Below are 27,125 nucleotides of genomic sequence, written 5' to 3' on the forward strand. Positions count from 1 at the left end.
TAGCATATTTATTAAGTTTAGTTAATAACATCCTTGATTACTTGATTAATAAATTTAATGTAAAGAAGCTGGATACACACACACTGCATAATCTGCACACGAACATGCAGTTATTGTAGTACAACTTTTTTGGGGGGAGGTGCTCCTCTTAGTGACTGTTTGGGGGACTTCTGGCCCCAATGAGGCCTAAAAGCACTTTGTGGCAGTCAAGGAATCTCTCCAACTCTCCGGTTGCTGGCTTGTGGAGGACAGTCAGGGACTGCCAGAGTAGGACTGGTGTTTTACAACTGCCACCTCCCTTCCCGTCTTCACAGCGCTGTTTCTAACCTCATCCTGGGTAGGCTTCCTCCATTTCTGAGGTCCAGCGCCAAGGGCCTTCTGGCGGTTCCCTCGCTGTGAGAAGCCAAGTTACAGGGAACCAGGCAGAGGGCCTTCTCGGTAGTGGCACCCGCCCTGTGGAACGCCCTGTGGAACGCCCAGATGTCAAAGAGAAAAACAACTACCAGACTTTTAGAGGACATCTGAAGGCAGCCCTGTTTAGGGAAGCTTTTAATCTTAGTGTATTTTAATATTTCTGTTGGAAGCCGCCCAGAGTGGCTGGGGAAAACCAGTCAGGTGGGCGGGGTATGAATAAATTATTATTATTATTATTATTATTATTATTATTATTATTATTATTATTTCACCACCACCTCGACCAAGATGTTTGCACCCCAGATACTGGGGGCAGTCGTTTACTGTGGCCTAGTGGAATCCTACTGACCTCCACGTCAAATCTTAAGCAGAACAGAATTCAAAGTGGGTTGAAGGTTTGGTAAAATGCCAATAGCAGGAGTCCAGCTTTTTAAAATATATTTTTATTTATAAAGTAGCTCTTCACAGCCTTCCCATTCTGCTCAGTAAAGAGCCCTTGTGCCAGATGAATGAAATACGCATTCTCTCGCTTGGCAAAGGATGTTGGCTTAAGAAAAGACACTGTGTTGCCCCTCGGACATGTCAGAAATGGGGCAAACACTACAAGCATGACTTCCCCCTAGGCTGCTAAGTAAACGCCCCCCTGAACTCTACAGCGGATCCCGGCTGAGAATGGGACAGATCACTTGTCTTTGGAGAGAAGGTAGGTCAAGTCTCTGGTTCTCCTACAGGGTTCTCTTCGATTGCCACCTCTACTTCCACCTGGGGTGGCCTCTCCTCAGCTTCCACCTCCAGCGGCCTCTCCTCAGCCTCCACCCCAGGCTGTCTCTCCTCAGCTTCCCCCTGGGGCGGCCCTTCCTCAGCTTCCGCCTGTTGTCCCTCAGAGGGTTCCTGAGGCAACGGTGTTGCGTCCTCTTCAGCAATGGCCCCATCCTGGGGCAAGGCGGTGTCCGTGGGGGGCCCCTGCTTAGAGCCGCCTGCCTCATTATCGTAGCTCTGGAAGCTGCTGCGCACCTTCATGATGTACTTGTGCAGGACACTGGTCCCGTTCAAGGGGTTGTCCGCCATGCCGTTGTCGGCCACGGTGTGGCGCAGCTGCTTCATGTCGGAGAGGAGGCGCACCACAGACTTGTTCAGCTCCGTCAGGCGGTTCCCCAGATCTGCGGGCAAAAAGTCCAACACTCCTTGAAATGCTAGAGAGGACATACGAGGGAATGTTTGGTCCAGCCAGTCGAAACTTCCTGTTCCTCCTGGCTGGAACATCCTTCCTTTTGCATGTGACAGAAGGTGGATGTGACCTTACCTGTCCAGGTAACAAAAGGACGAGTCACGCAGCACACCTCTCTCTTTTTGACTTCCTCCTTCGTTTGACCAGCTTCTAGCTAGGACTGCTCTGCCAGCTCTCAGCTAGCAGAAGCACTGGGATTATTCCCCCCATATGGGGTAGATCCACATGTACATATTTGCAACTAAGCCTGCCTTCAGGACTCCAACTGTGAACTGATGTGAGTAAACTTCTTTTATTGACTTTGAATAAGATTGCCACATCTTTCACTGGCGGAGGAAGGGGGTGCGGAGGGAGCGGACAAACCCCTGCACCACTATTCCAGTAGGGTGCCATCGCGGCGCGCACCCCCAACACATGCAGCACCCCTGCATGCGCACCGGGTGCCACGCCCCCACAAGCAGCACGTCATGCCCCCAGAACGTGCATCACGCCCTCACAGGTGGCGTACCACACCCCGGGATGCGTGCCATGCCCTCAGGGGCGCCAGCCACACCCCCGCCTGCTCTCCGCCCCCGGTAGCAGAGCATGCAGTGTCGCCCACTGGCGCCTTTATTCTTTTGAGAGGGATTCAAGGGAATTTACCAGGAGCGTACAATTCAATCTGAGACAGATTGAATTGTATAATAGTCAGAGGCTCACACGAGCCTGCAACCAGGTATCTGCTGTGCATGTAAAAAGGGGAACGTAACTCTGCTAAGTAAAGGAACTTGCTAGCGCAAGTTAGGAAGGATATTAATAAACAATATATCCTCTCCTGCCACCCTGAACATTCCCACAAAAAGGACACAAAAGATGGAGCCCTCGTGGGGATGAGATTCTGCCTAGGCGCCATGGAAATTCTAGTCACTTAGCAATCCTACTGCTTCCCCTCCTCTAGGCTTTGGAGACAGCGCCTTCATGAGGAGCACTAGCCTGTAGGGATTGTCTACTGAGCCTTCATTCAGATTTGCTTGCAGGAAGGTTAGATGCTGCTACGTCAAAGTGAGCACCACCCCACATTTTCCAGGGCGTTATCCCATTACGTTCCTTAGGGCAAAAAGAATGAACATTTGGGGAAGCGGGTTTGTCGCACGAGAGCGCCCAATCAGCTCTAAATGTGCAACCTGAACCTGCCGTTTCTGACTGAAACCACTTATCTTGGCTTAGGCCACAATGCTCAAGTTCTTTTTCAAAAGGTTCTCTCATGCGGCTTTGATACATTTACATATTCAATTTCTTATATTCAGAGATTTCTTAGTTTGAGCTTAGTGCCAAGATAAGTGGTTCCATACGAATTTGAATGCATTAAACATAACTGAAAGCAGAAGGAGAAACTACTGAAGAAGCCCGTCATATGGGCGAAACAGGCGAAAAATGCCGGCAGCCTGTCTACCATTGACACCTCGTTTGACCTGCTGCCACTTTGCTGACCACTACATAGCCTCAAAGACCATAAAGACTGGTTTGCCTTTCGGTATTTATTTGTATATGCTATCTGCTTGACGTTTGGTTTTGGCTTCTGTGTCAGCACTTGTATATGGTTCTCTTATTGTTTTCTTTTTGTACTAATAATACTTGATTGAAACTTGATTGAATCTTGTGCCCTTGCGTGCTGCTTGTATTGTATTGGACTTTTGAAGAAATTGGCAGCGTTAGCCCATTATTTCAGTTTTTGTTGCATTCTACATCAGAGCTGGCTGGGGCTGATGGAGCTGTGGTTGAGACAGCTAAGGGCACCTGGTTGCAGACATCTGGCAGGGAGGGTGGTGGGCAAGACCTTCTGGGCCTGGCCACCCATCAGGATCCCCCCTTCCGAGGCAACACTGCTTACCTTTCCTGCGGCTCTCCTCAAACTCCCGCCGGGCTGTGTCGATGTAGCGCTGCACCAGAGCCTTGAGCACTTGGCGCCGGTAGGCAGCGCGGCTCTCCGTACGCTGGCCACCCTCCTCCATGCAGGGGTTAGACTGGGGGGGGCAGAAGGGCAGAGTCAGGGGGCTGGCAGGGTTCCCAAACAAGACATGGCAGGAGGGGTCACACCTCCAGGCTTGCATCTGGAGGCTAGAACAGCATTTCTCAACCACTGTTCCGTGGCACACTAGTGTGCCGCGAGACGCTGGCTGGCGCCGAGAAGGGCGATTTGCATTGTCACGTGCCTGGCGGCCGCCAATATCCATCACTAACCCGCCGGAAAGCAATATTTCTCCTCCTCTTTCCCAAAGCTCAGTGCAAACGAGCCTGGCGGCCGCCAATACACGTCGCTAACCCGCCGGAAAGCAATATTTGGCAAGTGTTTCTTACAGTCATAATTATAATATAGGGCGGCACAGAGTTAAATTTGTTAACTTTTTTAATGGTGGTGTGCCTCGTGATTTTTTTCACGGAACAAGTGTGCCGTGGCCCAAAAGAGGTTGAGAAACACTGGGCTAGAAGGCAGGGGGCTGGCGGTTGTGGCTGCAAAGCACTCTGCACATGCTTCAGGGTGCCCAGAGAGGCATGGCCTCTGAAATAATTAGTTGAAAAGCAAACAGATGCAGTAATTTGAAAATCAGAAGACGGCAGGACATTATGGCCCTAGGAATGCACAGGCTTGTTGGTGCAGCACAGAAGCAACTTGGCCCATAAACTAATTTTTAATTGATGCAACAGTTTTTCATAAATGTCACTGAATGGAGGGAAAGGGGCCCAATAGGTAGTTTGTGGAGGAGTGGGGGGGGGAGTTACAGAGGTCTGACCTCCGGGCAACAGAGTTGCTGCTGTATACTGGGAGGGAGAGTGGGAGATGCAAGGCAATGGGGAGGTCTTTCCTGTGCAAGCTCACCCCCCCTCCCCGACACAGCGCCAACCTCCCCAACACTTTAACCCTTTCATATCCTTCCTCGTGAGCAGCGGGGAGGTGAGTCCACCGCTGGGAGGTCAGGTAAGCCACCCGAACCCAAGGTCCATTGCCGCCTGTGATGTCTTCAGAGACGCAAGACACCCCCCTCTCAACTCCTACTGCCAAGAGGCACTCATGGGGCGGGGAGTGGGCAGAAGGATTGTATGTCTCCCCCAATCTCCCCAAAAGTTGAGGAAGAGAGCGTGACACAGCCCACAGCAAGCAGAGTCCTCGGTGCAAGGAACACACCCGTGAAACAGACACAAAGGGAACTTACAATGGTTGTGATGGGGGGGTATTTCTGCTGGCGCTTTGGTTTGTAACAGCACAGGAAGCGGAAGAGGCCCCTGGGAGAAGATGGGGTAGGCAAGAGGTGAGCTGAGAGGCCCGTGAACAAGGCAGACGGTAATGTTTATTATTATTATTATTATTATTATTATTATTATTATTATTATTATTATAACAAAATTTACATACTGTTTATCGGGGGGGGGGGGAGATCCTGTTTTGCAAAAGAGAAACTATTCATTAAGATATTCCAATAGAAGCCAGGGTTAAAAACATACTTGGCGCCCCCCACTGGGGAACATTTTTTTTCTTTTGCATGAGATTTTTCAACTGTTCTTATATGTTCTTTCAATGCTGATTTCCTATCTGAAGTTGGTTTTGTTCTGTAAGCTCTAGTTTTTTTGCAATTCATGTTTTTCACTTTTTACTAGAGCCAGAGCCGCGTGGGGGGGGAGGGGTGTGACCAAAAAAAAACCGCACCGGGTGCCACCTGGGCTTGCTACACCTCTGCCTGGGGGTCTCAGGTCAGTTCACAGAATAAAACCAAGATATAAAACCACAAAATACCCAATAAAAATAAAAACAGTAACCCAATACGCCCCACTCCAAAAATAAAAAAATAAAAGGGCAAAGGATCTTGAAAGCATTACACACAATAAAAGTTCATTTTAAAATAACATGACTGAATAGGCTTGACTAGGAGGGGGAAAGTTTGGGGTACGTTCCAAAAATAATGCAATGATGGTGCCCTGCTATTATGGGCTGTCACATTCAAGGACTGGTTTCTGGCAACTGCAGAAGGCGCACAGTGCTTGTAAAAGCAAGAGTTTTGCAGATAGGGGGGCACACAGGGAGTCTGCCAATCCTTAAACCAGTGCTCTGCTGCCAAGGGCTAAGTTTAACACAGAACTATCAGACCAAACTGACCAAACTGCGGGATGCAGTGGAAGACAGGAGTGCTTGGCGTGCTCTGGTCCATGGGGTCATGAAGAGTTGGACATGACTAAACAACAAATCAGACCCTCCCCACCTCAAGGGTCTCAGGAGCAGCCTGACAAATTACCTGACGACGTAGAAGATGGACTTTGGTGACGGGATGATGTTGAAGGGCACTGGCAGTGTCAAGCCTTCCCTGAAGAAAGACAAGTAGAGCTTGGAGCGGGCAAACTTCCACTCCACGTCGGCATCGTTCTGAAGAGCACAGGAGAGAAGAGGCGGCAAGTAAATATGAGGAGTGCTCTTTATTTATCTATCTTTGCCCTGATCTTCAGCCCCACAAAAATCTCCCAGAGGATCTTACAGAAGACCAATAGAACTATCAAGAAACAAGACAGTGCTCGCCCTCAGGAATATGAGAATAGAAGAAGCTAAGGTGTCCCTAAAAACATAACTAACAATATCAATAAATGCTGGTCGGTTCCACACAAAAAGTTCCTGTCACAAATATCTGCCAAACTATATAGTTTTTGAAAAACCAAAAACATCTGAAATATAGCAGAGCTGGTTTCTGGTGAACCTCTACTGGCAGGGAGTTCCACAGGGCACTAAAGTGATGGCCAACCAAATGTCAAGAGGGTTGCGGGGAACCATTAAACTCATCAGAGGATCTAAAGCCATTTTTGGCCCAAGTTGTTTAGGGCTTTGTGAATTAATGCAAGTACTTTGAAACTGGCCCAGCAGCAAATTGGAAATTAGCATGGCTCTCAGCAGTGGAATTATTATTATTATTATTATTATTATTATTATTATTATTTATTTATTTATTTATTTATACCCCGCCCATCTGGCCGGGTCTCCCCAGCCACTCTGGGCGGCTTCCAACAGAAGAATAAAACACAACAATCTATTAAACATTAAAAGCCTCCCTGAACAGGGCTGCCTTCAGATGTCTTCTAAAAGCCTGGTAGTTGTTTTCCTCTTTGACATCTGTTGGGAGGGCGTTCCACAGGGCAGGCACCACCACCGAGAAGACCCTCTGCCTAATTCCCTGCAACTTGGCTTCTTGCAACGAGGAAACTGCCAGAAGGCCCTCGGTGCTGGACCTCAGTGTCCGGGCAGAACGATGGAGGTGGAGACGCCCCTTCAGGTATACTGGACCGAGGCCATTTAGGGTTTTAAAGGTCAGCACCAACACTTTGAATTGTGCTCGGAAACGTACTGGGAGCCAATGTAGATCTTTCAAGACCGGTGTTATGTGGTCTTGGCGGCCGCTCCCAGTCACCAGTCTAGCTGCCGCATTCTGGATTAGTTGTAGTTTCCGAGTCACCTTCAAAGGTAGCCCCACACAGAGCGCATTGCAGTAGTCCAAGCGGGAGATAACTAGAGCATGCACCACTGGCTCCCAGTACGTTTCCGAGCACAATTCAAAGTGTTGGTACTGACCTTGAAAGCCCTAAACGGCCTAGGTCATGTATACCTGAAGGAGCATCTCCACCCCCATCGTTCTGCCCAGACACTGAGATCCAGCACCGAGGGCCTTCTGGTGGTTCCCTCATTGCGAGAGGTGAGGTTACAGGGAACCAGGCAGAGGGCCTTCTCGGTAGTGGCACCCGCCCTGTGGAATGCTCTCCCAGCAGATGTCAAGGCAATAAGCAATTATTTTACTTTTAGAAGACAACTGAAGGCGGCCCCGTTTAGGGAGGTTTTTAATGTTTGATGCTGTACAGTTTTTAATATTCAGTTGGAAGCCGCCCAGAGTGGCTGGGGAAACCCAGCCGGATGGGTGGGGTATAAATAATAAATAATAATAATAATAATTATTATTATTATTATTAGCCTCTCCCTTTGCGCACCCCAGTCCCGTTCCAGTGCACCTTAAAGGCCACCTCTCCCCAATCACCCCCACACCCCCGGCGGCAGCACTCACCTCAATTTTCTGGAAGCAGTTGGTGATCATGGCAATGAGCATGTTGAGGAGGACGACCACCATGACGATGGTGAAGACCCCATACAGCACCCTCCCCACCAGCTGAGCCATGAGGAACTGGGGCATGTCCACCACATCGTGTTCTTCCATCCCAAGCATGGTCCAGAAGAGGAACTGGAACGTCTCGTTGAAGCTGCATGGGAGAAGGGATGGCAAGCTGAAACAGCTGGGGGGGGGAAGGGTCGAGTCAAGGGTGCCTCCTCCCTACAGGGCTGCTTGTTTGCTGCATTTATTCCTCCAAGGAACCCAAGGTGGCATTCGTGGGGCACCCTCTCATTTGATCCCCACAACGACCCTGTAACGTAGATGAGGCTGAGAGGGAGTGGCTGGCTCAGGGTCCCCCTGTGAGCTTCATGGCTGTCATAAACTGCTCATAGGTGAGTGGGGATTTGAACCCTGCTCTCCCAGGTACTAGTAAGACACCTTCAGTGCTATAAGAATTTTAAGGTCTTATATATAGCCTATATATAGACCACATGTCTGACAACAGTACCGTACAGGAAAAAGTCCCGAAACCATTTTGCCTCTCCCAAACTGACCTCAAATGTTTCTCTGCAAAGAGGGAGGAAATGAGGAAAAACCTCCCCCTTGTTTCTGTGCTCACAAAGCACAAAGCACTCTGGGCACATTTAAGATATGAATAGGGCGAGCCTGTGACTTGGGCTCTGGAATTAAGTACCAGTAGTTATCATCACAAAGGAATAGCCAGGCTTTCCTGGTAAACCCATTAACAGCCAGGTAAACCAATCAACTGTTTCCGTGTCAGACAGGATTCTGTTGTAGACTGCCCCTTCTGTGATGTATGTATGGGGGGTGGTCTTGGGCTCTAGGGTGGGCAATTTCAAATGTCTCTATATAAGAGCTTGCACACCAATGTTCTGGGTTCTTCGTCCCTCCTGCGTGTGGTGAGTGGGGACTCTGTTGCAACAGTTTAATAAAAATCAGGCTTACTAGCTGCTTTGCTTCTCAATATTCTCTGGTTGGCCGCTGTTATTTTCTCCTACTGATAGGGAACCTACAAAAGGACTCTATATGGGCTCTCGGGTATCCCATAAGGCAGGCACGTCCAACAGGTAGATCGTGATCTACCAGTAGATCACTGAATGCCTGTGGTAGATTACTGGTAGATCACCGGCTCCCCCCAAAGAAGCTCAACAAGTTTGGCTCCTCTAAAAAAAGCTCAACATTTTGGCCCTGCCCCCCCCCCAAATGTGGCTCTCTCCCTCCTTAAAAAAAGCTCAACAACAACTTTGACCTGAACCCCCCAAAAGGGGGTAGATCACTGTCAGTTTTTAGCTCTGTGAGTAGATCGCAGTCTCTTGGGAGTTGGCCACCCCTGCCATAAGGGAAAAGGAGCAGGTTTTTTTTTTCTTATAACCTTCAGAAACCTCTTTATTCAACATTCATTCAACAAGCATCCTGATCGACTTGCTCAAAGCTTATGCGGAAGTTTGATTAGTAAATCCAGTCTTTGCTGAGCGCTCCTTTTTGTTTGATTATGGCATGCCTATAGGAGAAGGAGCCCCCCGATTTGCTTGTAGGGTGTTTACATGTCTTCCTGTTCATCATTCATTCACCCCACATGTTTCAATGCATTCTGCTATCACATTCCAGACTGTGGATTTGTCACACTAGAACAACAGAACTCCTTAATTCATTTTAATTCTGCAAACCTAACGTTCCAACACATGCTTGAATCCTTCTCACAAAATACTAATAGCCTGGGGGACACCCACAGGTGATTCACCAGTTTCCTCTGGCAAAGTTTTGCGATTTGCACATAGCTGCCAAGTACCCCGTTTTCCCCGGGAAACCCCCGTTTTTACTTACCTTTTCCCGGTGGTCCCCCGTATCACTTCGTCTCCCATTTTTTTCCATTATTTTCTCCTGCCGGCAGCCATTTTTTTCTTTCCGATTTGCCCTTCTATGGGCACCAAAAATGGCCGCTGGCGGCTTCAAAAGTTGCATCTACGCATGTCTGGAAGTGCATAGACGCGACTTCCGGTGTCGGCGGCGGCCATTATTGGTGCCCATAGATGGGCGGAGCGACACCAGAAGTTGCGTCGACGCAACTTCCGGGGTCACACGCCTGCCGGTCCCGGATTCTGCAGTCCGGGTCTTGGAAGGTAAGGATTTGCACCTGGTGGTTGCGCTGACATTTGGTTCTGGGTTTTCTCCTGAGACCAAAAAAAAGCAGGACTCCAGCCAACCTTGTTTTTCGTACTACAGTCGTACCTTGGAAATCAAACGGAATCCGTTCCGGAAGTCCGTTCGACTTCCAAAACGTTTGAAAACCAAACTGCGGCTTCCGATTAGCTGCAGGAAGCTCCGTCGGGCATTCGGCTTCCAAAAATAGTTTGCAAACCGAAACAGTCACTTCTGGGGTTGCGGCGTTCGGGAGCCAAAACGTTTGGGAACTAAGCTGTTCAACTTCCGATCTACGACTGCATATTGATTTTGTGTGAGCTGATTTCTGTGCTTTCTGTAGGAAGTACAAGCAGGTTGGCATACCTCCCCAGCTTCTCAGACTCTTGGTAGTGGACGTAGATGTTGTTCATCCCACACAAGAACGCGGTCAGGATGATCATCATGATGAACATGAACCTGGAGAGGGGAAGAAGCATAAGGAACCAAAAAAGCTAATAAAAAGACTTTAAACCATCTAAAACAAAGTCAAGAAGATGGAGTGGGTTTAAAATATGCATCTCAGATGTCCCCGGGCCAAGTGAAGAGGTGTGCCTTTAGCATATGATGGAGGCTATTAAATGATGATACTGGACACAGCTCTATGGGGAAGGAATTCCCTGGGGTAGTCTTCCCCAGATAAGGCTGCCAAACTTCTCAGGGCAGTGGAACTACCAAGAGGGGCCTCTCTGCCCATCTTAACGGCAGGGAAGGAGGTGGTCTTTCATATATTTGGGGTCATCTGTGTCATTCGGGGCAACCATCTCAGGACACGGAAAAGAGGCTGCTGCCCCATTCCTGCCAGCTGGGCTTGTGCTTGCTACTCTGGCAAACACAATTGGTACACTTTGACCATGAAACTATAGCTGATGAAGAATAAACGAAACAGGGTCTTGTCCTGGATTTGAAAATCATTTCAACAGGAATTTGTCTCATTACCCTAAGCAAAAAACAGTTTGAAGAATTCATAATTAATCTCCTTCCTGGCCCGAGTTCTTGGAACCTTTCCATTTGATTTCCTGTTTTCACCAAGAAAACTCCAATTTCTGCAGTATTTTCAACTCTGGCCTCCTTGCCAAAACAGGTCTCCGCTTTAAGACAAGAACTAGTCATGTCCCATATCGGGACCACATTCAAGGGCCAAGAAGAGAGGTGGTGACCCTGAGATTTGGGACACATCGGATTCACTGAGAGGGAGAGAAGGCTCAGTGTACTGCATAGCCAACAAGCATGATGGTGGGGAAATAATAATAATAATAATAATAATAATAATAATAATAATAATAATAATAAGCCTGGTTTCCCCAGCCACTCTAGGCAGCTTCCAACAGAACATTAAAATACAGTGGAACCTCGGTTTATGAACACCTCGGTTTATGAATTGTCGGTTTATGAACACCGCGGACCCATCTGGAACGGATTAATTCACTTCCCATTACTTTCAATGGGAAAGTTCGCTTCAGTTTATGAACGCTTCAGTTTATGAACAGACTTCCGGAACCAATTACACCCATGCTTCAGTTTATGAACGCTTCAGTTTAAGTACTCCGCGGACCCATCTGAAACGGATTAATCCACTTTCCATTACTTTTAATGGGAAAGTTCGCTTCAGTTTATGAACGCTTCAGTTTAAGTACCCCGCGGGACCGTCTGGAACAGATTAATCCACTTTCCATTACTTTCAATGGGAAAGTTCGCTTCAGTTTATGAATGCTTCAGTTTATGAACAGACTTCCGGAACCAATTGTGTTCATAAACCGAGGTACCACTGTACAATAATCTATTAAACATTAAAAGCTTCCCTAAACATGGCTGCCTTCAGATGTCTTCTAAAAGTATGGTAGTTGTTTATCTCTTTGACATTTGGTGGGAGGGCGTTCCACAGGGCGGGTGCCACTACCGAGAAGGCCCTTTACCTGGTTCCCTGTAACTTGGCTTCTTGCAGCGAGGGAACCGCCAGAAGGCCCTTGGCACTGGACCTCAGTGTCCGGGCAGAATGATGGGGGTGGAGACACTCCTTCAGGTATACTGGACCAAGACCATTTAGGGCTTTCAAGGTCAGCACCAACACTTTGAATTGTGCTCGAAAAAGTACTGGGAGCCAGTGTAGGTATTTCAAGGCCAGTGTTATGTGGTCTCAGCTGCTGCTCCCAGTCGCCAATCTAACTGCCACATTCTGGATTAGTTGTAGTTTCCGGGTCACCTTCAAAGGTAGCCCCACGTAGAGCGCATTGCAGTAGTCCAAGCGACAGATAACTAGACCATGCACCACTCTCGTGAGGCAGACTCTGGAAAGCTCCTGATTCCCCCACCCGCCCCAAAAAACCTGATCATGTCGTCGATCATCTTGCCAATGGAGATCTGCAGGGTCCCCAAGGTTTCGTGGGCGGGCAGGATGGAAGCCAGGCGGGTGAAACTCAGCATGCTGGTCACGGCAAACAGCACCTCGGCGATGAACTGGGGGTCTTCGGTGTGCCACTCCCGACGTTCTGGGTCAGAAAGCGGAGGAAGGATCAGAGGGAAGCAAGGGGCACCTGCGCTGGGTGTGTGGCGGACATTAGGCAAGTCACTTCTCTATGGGGCAAGGTTTCTGTCAGTCAAAGCCCTTCCCTGCCCTTTCCAGTATCCATGCCTGAAGTCTTTACATTCTAAAGGCTGTCTTCCGCAAGCTGGGACCCTCCAGACATTCTGAACTCCCACCAGACCCAGTCTATTTATTATTATTATTATATTAAATAATTTTTATCCATTTTCAATTAACCAAATTACAATGCCAATTCAAATACAAATCAACCACATAGCCAATTATAAAATTTATGTGGCCCCTCGTGCGCTGGGCTTCAAGGTCTACTAATTCCCTTTAATTCTGCTTCCAAACTATTGCTCAGTCCAATTATAATCCAGTCTTGATAAAACCCCTTACACCAGAGCTACAATGATTTAACTTCAATTCGTATTAACACATTAAATAATTTATAAGTTCTCTAGTGAAGTTCTCCTTTCTTCTTCCTGTGTGAGGTATTAGTTTCAATCAACTGATCCTTTTTTAAAAAAATAATAATTTTTATTCATTTTATATAAAAAAACAATACCAAAATACAAACAAACAAACAAAACAAATAAGACAGAGGTGTTTCTCACAAAAACCTAGTTTTAAGTAACAACATTGGGTGACTTCCTTCAAACCCCTCCTTCTGAATTTCATTATATATCATCTTTAGCAGTTTATTTAATCCATTAATTATTGACCCCTTATTAATTTAAGGGATCAACTGATCCTTTATGCCTAAAACTATTACTATTATATTTTCCTCACATTCCGTTTGTCATTGCAATCCATATCTATACTCCCAACTCCCTTCACTTGCTGTATTTATTATTATTATTATTAGTAGTAGTAGTAGTATTAGTATTCTCAGGGGGTTGCCAAGTCATTAATAAAGCCATTGGCTCCCCCCCTACTGTCCTTTAGATCGAATGAGGTCTTCTTTCCGATTTAAATCTGTACGGCCTTGTAGCTTTTCAGTTCAGCAGTTTTTTATCTTGTCCCATCATTACCAGCACGTGTCTGTACATTCATCTATATATATAAAAATGTAAAAATCGTGAAACTGCGTGTTCCACTTTTCTCCGTAACCACTTGACCGATCGTCCTGAAATTTTCACACAACGATCCAGGCCACTTCCCGAGCGTTGTTGGGGACAAAAATCCCTCAAATTACACACCTGGGCAGGTATAGACCTGGTTTTCCACCAAGTCAAACAGTGCCCTCAAGTGGCGTTATACCCTCCTCCACCCCCTCCCTTCCTGTGAAATCTAAGCCACACCCACAAACCAAATAATGACATCATCAACCAAGCAACTGAAACCACCCAGGCGGCCATTATCAGACTCCTAGGCCCTGCCAGGCTGCTAGGCCCCCACTAGGCCCGGGAGAAGGGGAAGAGGGCGAGTGCCCGGATCGCAGGTCGCAGCACGGCCTTTGTTTTATGTAGGCCCCTGCCAGGCCCCCAGGCCCCCACTAGGCCCGGGGGGGATAACCCACCGCAACGCACTTGGGGGCACGGCAAGGGGTTTTTACTTTAAAATTTAGCGGGCGTTGTGTCACATGCGAGGCTCCGGCGGCCATTTTAATTAAGGGCAGTCATGCCCCTTTAAACTGAGGCTTTATACCAGGCATCCCCAAACTGCGGCCCTTGAGATGTTTTGGCCTACAACTCCCATGATTCCTAGCTAGCAGGACCAGTGGTCAGGGAAGATGGGAATTGTCGTTGGGGGGGGAGAGGGCAAGCGCATGGATTGCAGGCCGCAGCACGGCCTTTGTTTATGTAGGCCCCTGCCAGGCCCCCACTAGGCCCGGGGGGAAAACCCACAGCAATGCACTTGGGGGCATGGCAAGCGGTTTTTACTTTAAAATTTGGCACCACTACCCCCCACCAAACCCCCCTCCCCAAAATAACCACAATACAAAAATAAATACCATCCTTCAAAACGTCATGACATACGCCGGTCACGGAGAGGGGGGGGACAAACAGAATAGATCATGGATTGGGACACATGGGGGCAGTCACATGGATTAGCCACAACAACGCGCCACACCCACAAACCCCGCCTCTGCCACAAGATCCTGTAAAACAGGGGGACTCTGAGGCTCAGGGGGATCTGAAGGGGGCCTATTAACCTCCATTTGACAGATTAACGCACAGCAACGCGTGCAGGGCCAGCTAGTCCTGATTAAATTCTTAATGAACAGAAGAACCGCTGCTTCATACTGGCAGCGTTGGAGGGTTACCGACAGGCGAGGTGCTTTTGGACTCAGCGCCTCCCTGCCTCCAGCACCATGTCAGAGAGAAAGCCAGGTATTATTCTTAACTAACTAACTAACTAACTGATGTTCTATCAAACTCACAAGCCAATGCACCTACGGAGCCAGTGCCCAATGCAGAAGAAGGAAAGAGATCCCAGCTTGTGGGAGCTGCTCACCCGCTTCCGTGTAGTAACGGCACTCTGCAGACTCTTTGTTATCCAGACAGAAAACACGGCCCTGGAAGAAGATCAGGAGCCTGAGGACAAAGGAGGCCAGGTACATGCTGAGCATGACGATGTCCAGGAAGTTCCACCAGTCCAAGAGGTAGCTGCGGAAGCCCTCGATCCAAACCTCTTTGCACTCAAACCAGAAGAAACCTGGAGGAGAAAAGCACAGGGAATAAAAACCCACCACTGGGCACAGCTGGAGGAATGGCAGCCTTGGCTGTTCATAGCCATGGCCCAGCAGGGCTCTGGCTCCCCATCCTTGGGGGAAGAGGCCATGGGTTCAGGGGGCATCCTGGGCCGCGAGGAGGAGTGCGTGCCCTGTGAGCTAGTCTTTTGACGTCTTGGGCTCCTCAGAAGTTCCAGCACCAGGTGGTCTGTGATGCTAGCCCCTCCCTGGCCTGAAGAAGTCACATTGCCTACCAAGGACTCCAGCTTGGAGACCATAGTGGAAACCCAGCCTCAAGAGCCCCTAAAACAGGCTGTGTCTTTTTCAGAGGCTTTGCCCATCAGGGATGGCTGCTCAGAGGAAGGTGCAGTCCTCTTTGAGGCTCCACCTGGGTTGTCCAGCTGCAGAAGCAACATTCAAGCCTGCCTTCTCCGACTTCCAGTCTAGGCTCCCCTGAAAACTATCCAGAGGGCAACCTACCTTGCTGCTTTGCCTTTTTGGTTTTGATCTCTGCCTTGCCTGATTTTGCTTATTTGGGATGACGCTCTGCTTTTGCCTGACTTTGCCCTGCTGGAACCTGACCTGACTCTGTTTCTTGAACCTGGAAGTGGTCCTAGTGGTATGTGAACTGGTGTCCCTGACTTGGCCAGAACTCCATCACCCAGCTGGGACTACTGCCAGGGGCAGAACATCTGTTAACCTCTGATGCCTCTTCTCAATCTATTTTTCTCCACTTAAGCTTACCCGGTGCCCCCTCCTTGTCTCTGTTTGCCCATAATGCCAAGGCCACGGCTTCTTCAGACTAACGATGGTTTGTCTGAATGGGAATACCCAGCCCTAAATGTGGGAACCCAGCCCAATCCATGACTTGTTTCCTGGCAGCAAACCATGAGGGCAAGCCATAACTCTTTTTTGTTGGTTATAAACCATAGCTTGTTAAACTGTGGCTTTTAAAATAATATTCATCAGGTGGTCTGTTCTGTATGGCATACAGCAGGGATGTCCAACCGGTTGACTGCAATCAACAGGTTGATCCCCGAGTGATAGCGGTCGATCACAGGGTCATTTTCCTCTGTGGGGGGGGGGGAGAATATATGGCCCTGCCCCCTCACTCTGTCCTTCATTGGCACACGATTGCAAAAATGGAAGACGGAGTTATTGCTGCGTGCTTTATTTTTTGGTGAGCGATTTATGGCCTAGCCCCCCTAAAAAAACACAAAATAACCTTGGCATCCTCCCTAAAAAAAACACACACTGAACAACTTTGGGTGCCCCCCCCCATGGGTAGATCACTGCCATTTTTTAAATTCTGGGAGTAGATCGCAGTCTCTTGGGAGTTGGACGTCCTTGGCATCCAGGAAGTGGGTCTTTAGTGTGGTGACCTATCCTTTGCAACTTGAAACTGATACACAGGTTTTTTCCAGTGTCTGCTGACCTCTTTCCTTTTACAACAAGCCTTTTAAGCAGGGCCGGTGTGTCCATTTAGGCAAACTGGGCAGTTGCCTAGGGCGCCAAAATGGAGGGGGCGCTGGCCAGCCTGCCGGGGGGGGAAGGAAACCTGTTCTTGCGAGAGGCGGCGGCAGGATGAGTGCCCCGAAAGGAGCGCTTTCGGGGCGCTGATCCTGTCGCCACCTCTTGCAGGGGCGGGCGGCCGCGTCTCCCTTCTCCCTGGCTCACTGTGGGGTGGGGGAGGGAAAGCGGCCCAGACGGAGCCCTCCCTCGCGGCTTCCTCCCCCCTCTTTTTCTCTCCCCCTTCTTTCTCTCTCTCTCTCTCTCCCACCCACCCAACCCTCCCCCCCTTCCCCCTTCCTTCTCTCTCTCTTCCCTCCCTCCCTCTCTCTCGCTATTTCCCTCTCACCCCTCCTCCCTCCCTCCCTTCCTTATTCTCTCTCTCTCTCTCCCCCTCTCACCCCCTGGGGGCGCCAGAAGGTGATCTCGCCTAGGGCGCAAAAAACCCTAGCACTGGCCCTGCTTTTAAGTGGAGCTCTTTACCTGGACGACACATAAAAGCCCACACAGAGTGTGGGACTGAGGTATCCGGGTTACCCTCAGGGTGGTAGTGGAGAATTATCTCCTGCCCACATCCTTGCCCTCCCCTGCCAGTCTGACGTGGGCCGCACAGACCTGCCACCCATATCATGTGCAGCGACGTCTCCCACATGTTCTGGTTCCGCCCCGAAAAGGTCTCGTTGTTGTACTCCAGCACCAGCGACTCTGCCAGAAGGAAGACCAGGAACCAGACATACGAGGCCGAATGCAGAAGGAACTTGATCACGGGGATCTTCAACATTTTGCCAAACTGAGGAGGAAATGAGAAAATGCTCAGTGAGTTGCACACAGTGTTTTACACCAGTCCCCCCCCCAAAAAAATCCTGATGCCCCCAGGTGTTTTGGGAATTGTAGTCTAAATTTTAATGTATTTTTAATTTTAATGTATTTTTAATCTTTTGTTTGAAGCCACCCAGAGTGGCTGGGTATAAATAATATATTATTATTATTATTATTATTATTATTATTATTATTATTGAGCATCTGGAGAGCACCACATTGAGGAAGGCTGATTTAGATCACTAAGGCTGTGTCCGTTCCATCAAAATATTTTAAAAAATCAGGACCAGTTTGCATCATCGGCTAGCCATGTGGCAACATTCTGTTACAAACCTGCAAATTTGCACTTCTTAAATGCATTCTCCCTGCCCTGAGATCTCCACATGACTTGCTCTTCAGTTTTTTGTCCTTCCACACATAAAGTATGGAGGGGGAGATGCTTAAGAGAAGCACCCATAAGCCTACTTGGGTAACAACATTCTAGGATTGTGTGAACTGATGGCAAAGGCCTTGTGCCCCTTGAGCAGTTGGAGCTGTGCCCCCTTGCCTTAGAGTAAGGGTGGGGAAACGTTTTTTAACCCAAGGGCCACATTCCCATTCGGGCAGCCTACCAAGGGCCTGTGGGATGTAACATAAGCAGTCAAGTACAACACTTGGACACACAGGGGATGTTACTGAAGCCAGGAGGACTTCCTGTCACACCTGGTCTGGAGCTTCCTCTCCCTGCGTGTGACCAGGTAGATGGGCCTGACCCTGGGAGACCCCATAAAAGGGCTGGTCACGCAGCCATCTTCCCTTACTCTCTTTTGCTGCTTCCTTCTGATACTGATGTATCTAGCTATCTGCTGGCTCTCAGCCAGCAGCACAGGGGCTCATCCCCAAATGGGATGAACTCAAACCCTCTTCTGTAACTACAAGCTATAGCCTGCCTTCAGGGAACCGACCGTGAACTGAATGTGAGTAAACTTTTGTTATACTTTTAAGAACACTGTTGTGTCTTTGTTCTTTTTAAGAGGGAACAAAAGGGGATTTACCAGGATGAAACCCAATCTGGACAGCCCAGATTGTATTGCTTCAATAAAGAGATTCAAACAAATCTACCAACTTGCTTCCTGCAATATACAGGGGAATGTACCGTACTCTACTACGGACCCCCCAGCTGATCTGTCTGTTGTGGAGGCTGAGAAACGAGTCCGGCCACAAACCCCTCACCTTGGATTTTGGGGCCACGTAGTAGATGAGGCACAGGAAAGGCATCCCCATGAAGATGGAACAGGAGACGAAGACCTTCCAGAGCGAGGTGCTGCCCCGCCAGCTCTGCAGGCTCCCGCACCAGATGGACGACAGCACTTGCTGGCAGATGGGGTGGGCGACAAACTGGAGGGGGGGGATTATCAGTTTGCATTTCTTAGTGCAGAAAGTATTGATCTGATGTGCAGAGATCTTTCCTATTCTAATTAATTCAAGAGAGTTATGGAAACTTCTCTGTTTGAAATAAACAAGCAGAAGGTTCAGCATGATGTTTGGGTTATTCCTTCCGAGAAGCTGAGTGCAGCGGGCTTAAACTGGTTCTGTTATCTCTTTCTGTCAAGGTCAGGCATTCCCAAACTGCGGCCCTCCAGATGTTTTGGCCTACAACTCCCATGATCCCTAGCTAAGAGGACCAGTGGCCGGGGAAGATGGGAATTGTAGTCCAAAACATCTGGAGGGCCGAAGTTTGGGGATGCCTGGTCAAGGTCATGCTGACTATAAAAGTAAGGACCCTGGGTTTCAGTTTCTCTTTCGATCTCTTTTTCTTGTGGTGTGCTATTCTGCACATACAGTGGCGTAGCAAGTGGTGTGTAGGGGGCGTCCCGCCCCGGGTGCCACCCTGGAGGGGGTGTGACACTCGGCGTGTCCCCCCTGCGAGTGAGCAGCCAGCCGCCGCCTGGTAAAAAGCCTCACTCGGCGGCTGGCTGCTCACTCACTGGCTTGGCCGGCACACGCTTTGCTTCTTCCTGCTGGGGTGGAGGTGAGGGGCGTGCTAGAGAGGGGCATCAGCGGCGGCGGCTGACGCCCTTCCCTGGCCCACCCCTCGCCTCACCTCTGCCCCAGCAGGAAGAAGCAAAGCGGGCATCGAGCAGGTGAGCAAGCAAGCAGCAGAGCGAGGCTTTTTAAAAACTTCGGTCTGTGGCTTGCTTGTGGTTTGCCGCCGCCGGTGCTCCAGCGCCAGGATCCTCAGCCGCAAGCAGAGGATCACAGCACTCGAGCGCCGCCACCGGCAACCTGTGCACGCCGTGTACGGCCCTGCGCACACGCTGTACGGAGTGGGTTGCCACTCTGGGTGCCAGAAGGGCTAGTTACGCCGCTGTGTACATAGTTTGCTTACTGTTAAGGTTTCCTCCTATTATAAATTATTGTAAGTTTAAGTTAAGTCTGCTGAAACTGGATTTATTATGGATAGTGCCAATCCTGAATGTATTGGATTTGTGGCCCACATCTTATTTCTGTCATGAATTCTACTCAATTTTGATCCAGAGCAGATCTCCAATGTATAGTTAGCAGAGTAAAAACTTAAACATGTTGCAGGGTTCCCAAAAAATATACCAGAGGTAATTGTGTTTCATCCAGCGGAGCTTTCCTGCTACTGAAGGCAGATGAGCATAATGGCCCACACTGCCTTAAATCCGGAACTGCTCCCTTCTGCCCCCAGACCATGTTCCTCTGACAAGCTCACCCGCTTCTGGTTGTAGTTGACAGCCAAGCGAAGCCTCGCCAAGTTGGGGATCCCCTCCTCAAAGGCCTGGTCATCGAGGTCCTCCTCTTCCTCGTCATTCGAGGAATCCGCAACGTCATTCAAGACGGCCGTCACCTCGCTTTGGTTGCGGCACATTCCCAGCAGCTCAAAGGCAAACTCCTGGCACAGCTGCTCCAGGGCCAGGTACTCAGGCTGGATGGGAGGACAAGGACAAGGCAGGATCAAGGAAGGAAGGATCTGGATCTGGCTCGGAAGGGCACCCCAATTCTGAAGAGAACGGCTTTTCTCTGCACAGAATCCGAATTGTCTGGATGCATAGCATGGTCTGCATGGAATCCCCACCCCAACTCCTTTCTCTAAAAAGAATTAGGCTTGTGATGTGAATATTGTGTTGTGGAATTAAAAAGCTAAGGAACCAGTGGCCCTCCAGACATTGTTGGACTCCCAGCCCACATGGCCAATGTTCAGGGGTGATGGAAGTTGTGGTCCAATACCTGGAGGGCCGTAGATGTTCCCTACCTTGACCTACTGTCAGGCTCCCTCGGTGGCAGAGATAAGCAGATCAAATGAAAGGAGCATTCTTACCAATTTATTTAATAATCACAGCAAGCGACAAAGGAAAGCATATCTCCCTAGAAATGGCGTGGCTCCCAGTAGAGGTTCACCCCCTCCGCCCGCATTAATCTATGTCACTCCAACATTGGGTAATCTGAGCTTGTTGCCGCTGCGCTCTCTGTTCTATCACTCTCAAAGCCCATCTAGCCTCAGGCGAAGGGGGGTCAGGAATGCCGTCCAAGGACACTGAACCTGCCAGCTGTCTCTCTCCTGGTGTTTCCTCTTCTAGCTGTTCCTCACCCAGTATTTCCCAGCTGTCCCCCTCTGGACCATGCCCCTCTGCAAACCGCTGTTCTAAATCAATACTGTCCTCCGGCCCTTGAGAAGGCTCAGGTGGGGGCTCCCTCCATTCCTCCTCAGTCCAGTCCCTGACACCTATGCAGTGGGTGCAGCCAGAGACAGACCTTGAATTCGGGCTCCTTCTTGGAGAGGCGCTTGAGCTCTCGGCTGAGCTTGAAGGCCGTCAACATGGCGTCTTCGCTGGCGATGGAGAGGTGTGCCCGGCTGGCGATGCCCTTGTAAGTGTTGATGCGAGAAAGCGAAAACTTGAGCAGGTCGAACTTGCGGCCGTTGGAGCACTCCAGGCAGGAGCATGAGACCTTGTGCGGCCCCGGGATGGCGTGGCCCTTCTTCATGAGCATGTCCACGATTTCGTAGAGGTCCTTCTCGCAAGCCAAGGTGAGGGGCGTCACGCCCGGGGCAAAGCGCGAGTTGTCGATGGAGTTGTCAAACAAGGCCGAGGAGAAGGACTTGATGTCCATCTTGCGGCCTTTCTCCTGGTCCAGGCGGTCCAGCAGCAGCTTGACCACGGTGGGCTGGTTGGTATCCACAGCAACCAGCAAGGCCTCGTGGATCTGCCGGAAGTCAAACTTGACAACGCGCAGCAGCGTCTTGGTGATGTCCTCGCCGCCCGTGCGGATAGCCAGGTTGAGAGCCTCTCGCCACGCCCGGTCCTCGGCCTCATCCAGCTGCTTCAGGATCCCGTCACTCACCTGCAGCAGCTGCTGGACCTTCATCAGTTGCCCATCTTGGATGGCGTTGAGGAGGCCTTCCGGGAACTTCAACTTCTTGTTCACAATTTCTTTCCAATTGGGTTGCTAAGGGGGTAGATGGAAAGACAACAAGGGCCAATTTATTTTTTCCATTTATTTATTTATACTTTTCAAGTTTCTACATTTCACTAATTTTATACATTTCACTAATTTTATACATTTCACTAATTTTACAATCATTTTGACATTTCAAAACTTAACTTCCTTCACCTTTCTGCGGTTTCTTAAATATATTTTTAATACCTTCTGCATATCCAAATTACAGTATATTCCTGCGTATAAGACTACTTTTTAACCCAGGACAATCTTCTCAAAAGTCAGGGGTCGTTTTATATGCCGGGTCGTATTTCTTATACGGCGAGTATAACCCAAACTCTATATTTTAACTGGAAAAGTTGGTGGTCGTCTTATACGCCCAGTCGTCTAATATGCCGGAATAGGTAACTTAAATTGCTCATTTATTTCATCTTCTTTAAATATATAGAATATGTGAATTCTCTAATGTTATCTATTGCTTCAATCAACAAAGACAAAATGCCTCATAATATAGTCTCATATCCAGCAGGGAAAAACCTCCTCTTTCTTATGCATCTATCAATATTTTATATTTTATTCTTGGTTTTTCCCCTTGCCATATATATTTAGAAATATCTTTTTGCCATGCATTGAAACAATCTGTCTTGCCAATCACAGAAATTGATTGAAACAAAAATAAGATTCTTGGTAATACATTCATCTTTATAGTTGTACACTCTACCTAATAGTGAAAGATTCATTCTATCCCAGATTTGCACATTTCTTTTAATATCTTCCCAAGTTTTTAAATAATTATCTTTACACAAATTTATATTATTTGCTAAAAAAATTCCTTCAGTAGCACCTTAAAGACCAACTAAGTTTTTATTTTGGTATGAGCTTTCGTGTGCATGCACACTTCTTCAGAAGAATATTATTTGCTGTTACCCATACACCTAAATACTTAACCTTTCTTTCAACCTTTAAGACGGATACATCTTGTAATTTGTTTTTACTCTCATCATTCATATTTTTAACCAAGAGTTTGGTTTTATCTTTATTAATCTAAAGACCTGTTACTTCCCCCCAAAAGAATATCCAAGGGGATCAAAGGATCTGCACTGCAGTCTGCTAAAGAATTTTGAGAGCAATGAAGAACATTGAAGCCTCTTGCATTGATTGGCTGAGCTGCTCTAAGGCAAGAGGGCAAGGCAGGATTTGCGGGGTGCCACTGGCTGAGGGGCTCTGATCCTGGTGTTATAAGAAAAAAAATCCTGCTCATTTTCCCTTATGGGGGACCCAAGAGCCCATATAGAGTCCTTTTGTGGGTTCTCTATTGGTAGAAGAAAATAACAGAGGCCAACCAGAGAATATTGAGAAGCAAAGCAGGTGGTAAACATGACCTTTATTAACTGTTGCAACAGGGTGCTCACAACCACACTCAGGAGGCAGGAGGGACCCAGAACAATAGTGTGCCAGCCCTTATATAGACTTTTTGAAATTGCCACCCCCATGGGTGGCGCTGTGGTCTAAACCACTGAGCCTAGGGGTTGCCGATCGGAAGGTTGGCGGTTCGAATCCCTGCGATAAGTAGATAAATAGGTACCACTACAGCGGGAAGGTAAACGGCGTTTCCGTGTGCTGCTCTGGTTCACCAGAAGCGGCTTAGTCATGCTGGCCACATGACCTGGAAGCTGTACACCAGCTCCCTCGGCCAATAATGAGAGATGAGCGCCGCAATCCCAGAGTCGGTCACGACTGGACTTAAATGTCAGGGGTCCTTTACCTTTTTAGCTAAAGACCACCACCACCCCAATACATCATACATACATCACGGAAGAGGCCGGTCTACAGCAGAAAACCTGCCTGCCAGGTTACCTGAGAATGATCACTGATTGCATTATTTGGGCAGCCTGGCGATTCCTTTGTGATGATAAATACTCACTTCCTGAATCCAGGTCACAGGCTCACCTATTCATACACAGGTACCCCTTAAGTCAGGATTCATGAGCACAGAGACAATGGGGGAGGTTTCCCCATTTCCTTTGTCCTTGCAGAGAAACATTTGAAGTCAATTTGGGAGAAACAAAATGGTTTCAGGACTTTTCCTGTACTGCTTCAGACATGTGGTTTATATATTTGTGTGTGTATTTGCCTGGTACATTTATTTTATATCTTAGACCTTATAATTCTCACAACACTGGGAAGGAGCAGGTTTGGAAGCAGCGCGGCTTACGGATGAAGGCAGGAGCAGGGGGCTGGGTGAGGGGTATTGCTGCTGAAACAGGTGTCCACAAGGGCCGTCGGGGGTGCGGGACAATGGCACCCGTCCTGACTGTGTCTCCCAAGCCCTCCCCCGAGCCGCCGTATAGGTTTCAATACAATTTGTAGTACAGTGGTACCTTGGGTTACAGACGCTTCAGGTTACAAACTCCACTAACCCAGAAATAGTACCGGTACCTCAGGTTAAGAACTTTGCTTCAGGATGAGAACAAAAATCGTACTCCGGCGGCACAGCGGCAGCAGGAGGCCCCATTAGCTAAAGTGGTGCTTCCAGTTAAGAGCAGTTTCAGGTTAAGAACAGACCTCCAGAACGAATTAAGTTCTTAACCAGAGGTACCATTGTAGTTTCAATGAAGGCACCCTGCACGTTCTCCACCATCTCTCCTCCCAGGAGCTCACAATGCAAGGAATCAAATGCTTTGGAGGCCAAAAGTAATTCTTAAAAATGTAATTCTGTGTGCATGAAATCCCCCACCATCTTCCTTCCAATTTTTAGTGATTTTTAAAATAATAATAATAATAATAATAATAATAATAATAATTTTATAAGTTTGTCTTTGTTTCTCAATTTCATAGAATTCTAGAGCTGGAATGGATCTTGAGGGTTATCCAGTCCAACCCCCTGCAGTGCATGGATCCTGCCCACAGCTATCTCTGGTTAACAGCCTCTCACACTGACCCATCTCACACTGACCCATTTACATGTTTTTGTATGCATTGTGGTGTTTTATGCACTGTGATTTGCTGCTATTTCTATTTGTTATAGTTTAGTAATTATTTATTGTAATTGTTAAGAGTGAATTTCCATTTAATCACTATTTCCTGATATTCTGAGGGTTAATTTTATCACATACTATTCTATTCTAAAGGTTTATTGAATATTACGGTACTTTAGGCATATTTTAAAGTTACGTTTTTATTATGACTTTTTTTTTGCATCGGATCAGATTGTCGAAAGGTGTGTGATCGTTGTTGTCTATTTTGTTGTGGTAAACCTGCCTCAGGGACGCGGGTGGCGCTGTGGGTTAAACCACAGAGCTTAGGGTTTGCCGATCAGAAGGTCGGCGGTTCGAATCCCCGCTACGGGGTGAGCTCCCGTTGCTCGGTCCCAGCTCCTGCCAACCTAGCAGTTCAAAAGCACGTCAAAGTGCAAGTAGATAAATAGGTACCACTACAGCGAGAAGGTAAACGGTGTTTCCGTGTGCTGCTCTGGTTTGCCAGAAAGCAGCTTAGTCATGCTGGCCACATGACCTGGAAGCTGTACGCTGGCTCCCTCGGCCAGTAAAGCGAGATGAGCGCCGCAAGCAGGGCCGTCTTAAGCATGCCCGGCGTCCTGGCGCCGTGGTGCGCTGGATCCCTCCGGCACCCCCGCCCCGTTTCCCAGCGCGGTGGGCTGCCGCGGGCGCAGCTGTACTGCGCCACCCAGCCTGCCGTAGGGCAACGACCCTGGCCAGGGGGTGCTGCCCGCCCCCTATTGCGACGCCCCTGCGCACGGCGGAGGTGGCCCCAGGCCTGCGCGCCTCCGGAGAGTGGCCTGAAGCCGCTGAACAGCGGAGGTACGCCTGGGGCAGCCTCAGCCGCGCCTCTCAGCGGGCGCAGCCGCGCCCCTGGTGGCCTGGCGCCCCCCGCCACCGGGAGCGGGCCTAGAGCTGGCCCTGGCCGCAACCCCAGAGTCGGTCACGACTGGACCTAACAGTCAGGGGTCCCTTTACCTTAAACCTACCTTGGCTGATATAGAAAGGTAGCATACAAATTAAAAGTGAAATGAAAAAACGTAACACAGCTCTCAGAAGGGAAGGAAGGGGATGGAGAGAAGAGAAAATGGTTGGAGATTTCACAGCGAGGGAAACTGATGCTCACATCTGGATTTTGAGTCAGACCTTTTTGGCTCTGTGGCCAGCAGTGCTGCAGATATCGGGCTACCACCGGATGGCACTTAGATAGAGCAACCTTTTCTGGACAGATGTCCACCCTGCCAGCCAGGTGCCATCGGCACCCGGTTGGCAAAAAGCTGCGTTAGGGGGCCATGTTTATTTGCTGCAATTGCTCCCGTCACAAAAGGCGGTGGAAAGAACCAACCCAGCCCAGGTGGTTTCCCTGCCTGCCTCCCCAGAGCCCTAACTCATTACCTCTTCGGTAATTAAGTCCCTCGCTTTCCGAGTGCCATTTCCACTTCCCCTCTTGGCTGCGGCCGATTGAATTTGCAAGGAGTTGCCTTGGCACAGGAGGGCCACATGGATTTGAAAAGGAGTCCCCCTGGGGAAGCTGCTTGTTGAGGAAGAAGGCAAAGGGGGGCGGGCGGTGGCAGCTTGCTGACAGTCACTTGGAAACGGCCCAGGTAACAAAGCTAAAACGGCTGCACCTGAAGTGGAGAAGCTCCATTGCTATCCAGAGAGACCTGCAGGGTGCCTGAGAGGCATTATCCGGGTGGGAGATAGCAAGAGCTGTTGCCACATCAGGGTTTGCATTGCTGCCGGCTCCCAGTATGTTTCCGAGCACAATTCAAAGTGTTGGTGCTGACCTTTAAAGCCCTAAACGGCCTCGGCCCAGTAGACCGGAAGGAGTGTCTCCACCCCCATCGTTCTGCCCAGACTCTGAGGTCCAGTGCCAAGGGCCTTCTGGCAGTTCCCTCCCTGCGAGAAGCCAAGTTACAGGGAACCAGGCAGAGGGCCTTCTCGGTGGTGGCACCTACCCTGTGGAATGCCCTCCCACCAGATGTCAAAGAGAAAAACTACCACCAGACTTTTAGGAGACATCTCAAGGCAGCCCTGTTTAGGGAAGCTTTTAATGTTTAATAGATTTTTGTATTTTAACGTTCTGTTGGAAGCCGCCCAGTGGCTGGGGAAACCAGCCACATTATTATTATTATTATTATTATTTCCCCACCATCATGCTTGTTGGCTCTGCAGTGCACTGAGCCTTCTCTCCCTCTCAGTGAAT

General features: G+C 48.9%; 1 protein-coding gene across 1 annotated transcript; it reads right to left on the bottom strand.

Moving 5' to 3' along the window:
- Positions 1-26,449, bottom strand: LOC118085070 (short transient receptor potential channel 2-like). Its single transcript, XM_088668476.1, has 13 exons — positions 26,315-26,449; positions 21,240-21,932; positions 20,200-20,412; positions 18,696-18,860; positions 17,280-17,454; positions 14,939-15,139; positions 12,281-12,443; positions 10,282-10,374; positions 7,711-7,903; positions 5,908-6,035; positions 4,834-4,903; positions 3,513-3,645; positions 1-1,574 (listed from the first exon to the last, which is right to left on the bottom strand). The coding sequence occupies exons 2-13, from the start codon at positions 21,849-21,851 to the stop codon at positions 1,123-1,125; spliced, it is 2,598 nt and encodes an 865-aa protein (XP_088524602.1). The 5' UTR covers positions 21,852-21,932; positions 26,315-26,449; the 3' UTR covers positions 1-1,122.
- Between the last annotated feature and the right edge of the window lie 676 nt (positions 26,450-27,125).

This window comes from Zootoca vivipara, chromosome 4 (genome assembly GCF_965207765.1).
Source record: "Zootoca vivipara chromosome 4, rZooViv2.hap1.1, whole genome shotgun sequence".
Lineage (NCBI taxonomy): Eukaryota > Metazoa > Chordata > Lepidosauria > Squamata > Lacertidae > Zootoca > Zootoca vivipara.